A 2,320-nucleotide genomic window follows, 5' to 3' on the forward strand; every position below is an offset into this window, starting at 1 on the left:
CGGTGGCCCCGGTCCACCCTGCAGCCCGGCAGGAGGTACGTGGCCTGCGTCCGGCCACAGGGCGAGCCGCCCCAGCGCGACCAGTGCGTCACCTTTGCCACCCGCAGGGCCGCAGGCGGAGGCCACTCCCACGGGCCGCTAGTCGCGGCTGTCACCTGCGCGGCCTGCGTGGCCGTCCTGGCGCCGCTGGGCTTCCTGCTGTACAGAGCCCGCAAACTGCGGTGCAAGCGCGCGTCTTTCTGGGAAGAGGATCTGGCCAAAGAGACCTATATCCAATTTGAGACCCTGTCCCCGAGGTCTCAGAGTGTGGGGGAGCTGTGGACGCGGAGGCACAGGGGTGACTCGGAGACACTGCTGCTCTGCTCCTCCAGTGCAGAGCTCAGGCAGCTTTAGGGGCAGGAGGCCCGTTGGGACCACCGAGGCCGGCGACTGGCGCGCTTCTGAATGCTTTTAAAACTGCTGAGAGGCTTCTGAGCCAGAAAGGCAAATTAAGTGACTTCTGTGGTGTGGAGGGAATCCACAGAGAGAAATTTTAGGATGGTGCTTAATATAGTAATAATTTTTAGGATAATGTTTTGGTTCTTTAAAATAGCGTGGGGGTCAGCAGACGCATAGTGGTTACCTCGCTGGGCTCCCACGTGGCCAGCTGCGGTCGGAGTCTCCAGCTCCGAGACTTGAAACCTGGGAGGACGATGGCAGGGGAGGGGTAGCAGCGCGACCATCCCCTCCAGGGAATGATTATCACTTCCCCTCTCAGTCTCTCTCTCCAGCAAGCTGCACACAGCGAGTGCAAGCACGTGCCCTAAGGAAAAAACTTCTTTTAAGAAAATGAATGTAAACATAGTTTTAACAAGTGAACCCTGCATTTAAAAAGACATTTTTTTCGAGCAGTGAAGAAGGAGTCAACCAAGCCTGGACATCCCAGTCCGAAATGCTTACGGTGTTCGCTGTGAACACCCAGCGTGGCTGGCGGGGGAGCAGGAGCGTTCAGAAAGTGGCGTTCATGGAGACTGCGTCACGGGGTCAGAGGGAGCAGGCTGTCATTCGTCACAGCCGAGAACCGGCCCACGCAGCCAGGGGCATCTCCCCGCTCAGGAAAAAAGTGTTCGCCAAAATAAGTGTGAAGAGGACTGTGGCGAATTCGGCCACTTCTAAGAAAGTGGGACTAGTACATTTTTTTAAAAAAGAATTATTTTATTTATTTATTTGTTTGTTTTAATTTGACCAGAGAGGGACAGTGAGAGAGAGGGAAACTGAGAAAACAAGCCACCAGTTCCAGGACTCGAACTGCAGTCGGCCGCATGGGAGTCCAGTGCCCTTAACCTCCACGCCACCTGCCAGCCCTGGGACTGTTGTAGTTTACACACGTTACCAGACTCTGCGCTTCTTTTAAAATGTGTTACTTATCGAACAGCCTCTTCGGGGTCTCGACACTCGCTCGCTCCTGCCTCCTCCCTCCCTCCCTTCCGTGGCCACCTCCTTCCTCCATGTTCCCTCTCTGCCTCCCGGGCGACTCGGGCAGCCCACGGGCCGCGGCCAGCCTGCTTGTCTTCCGATGCTTTGGATGAAGAGAAGGCCTTCGAAGTTACGGACTGCCCTCTGAAAGTGTTTTTTATTATTTTAAAAAATAGTCATTTATTTAATTTTATTTATCATTATGATTTTAAAATGTGTTACAGGGCTTGTGTGCTCATGAGAGAGAGAAAAGAGAGAGAGAGAGAGAGAGAGAGAGAGAGAGAGAGATAGGGAAAAAGCCAGCTGCCAGGTCCAGGACTCAAACCACGGCTCTGCAAGTGCGAGTCCGGCACCTTAACCACCATGACACCTGTTGGCCCTCTGAAAGTGTTTTTTAGATTCCAAAAGGATATTTTAGGATTTTGAAAGAGAAGCTTCAATAGATTTATTTGATTAAACACTTTTTCCAGGTTAGAAACGTTTGGGAAATTGAATTGGAGTAGCAGTCCGCGTGGAGGTGTAGAAAAGGGGCCTCCTAAATAAAATCGAAGTTTCTTACAGAGAAGTTTCTATAACTGCACGTCTGCTGAAAGAGGTGTCATGGCTTCAAGGTGAATGTGAGCCACAAGGCCCGCCCAGCGCCTGGGGGTGACGCCACCCGGCCCAGGGCCTTCCTGGGAACAAGGCGGCAGGCGCAGACCCGTGGCCCACACAGCTCACAGCGAAGCGCTGACATCCCCCTGCGAGGCTGTCACGGGCATCTTTGCCCTGTGGTCTGGGGCCACTGCACTGCCTGTCCTGGACATGCTGGGGCCTCCGATGCCCTCGGGAGCCATCTGGGATGGGCAGGACCTAATCGGGTTTG

The 2,320-nt window shown here is 54.0% G+C and overlaps 1 protein-coding gene across 1 annotated transcript in view; it reads left to right on the forward strand.

Moving 5' to 3' along the window:
* LRIT3 (leucine rich repeat, Ig-like and transmembrane domains 3) overlaps positions 1 to 1,236 on the forward strand; it is a 13,926-nt gene extending 12,690 nt beyond the window's left edge. The window contains exon 5 of the mRNA XM_027765826.1: positions 7 to 1,236. Coding sequence (XP_027621627.1) covers positions 7 to 393 — 387 coding nt within the window. The 3' untranslated portion in view covers positions 394 to 1,236. The remainder of the gene's footprint in view (positions 1 to 6) is intronic.
* Positions 1,237 to 2,320: the final 1,084 nt, after the last annotated feature.

This window comes from Tupaia chinensis, unplaced genomic scaffold, assembly GCF_000334495.1.
Source record: "Tupaia chinensis unplaced genomic scaffold, TupChi_1.0 Scaffold139767_1, whole genome shotgun sequence".
NCBI classification, from domain to species: Eukaryota; Metazoa; Chordata; class Mammalia; order Scandentia; family Tupaiidae; genus Tupaia; species Tupaia belangeri.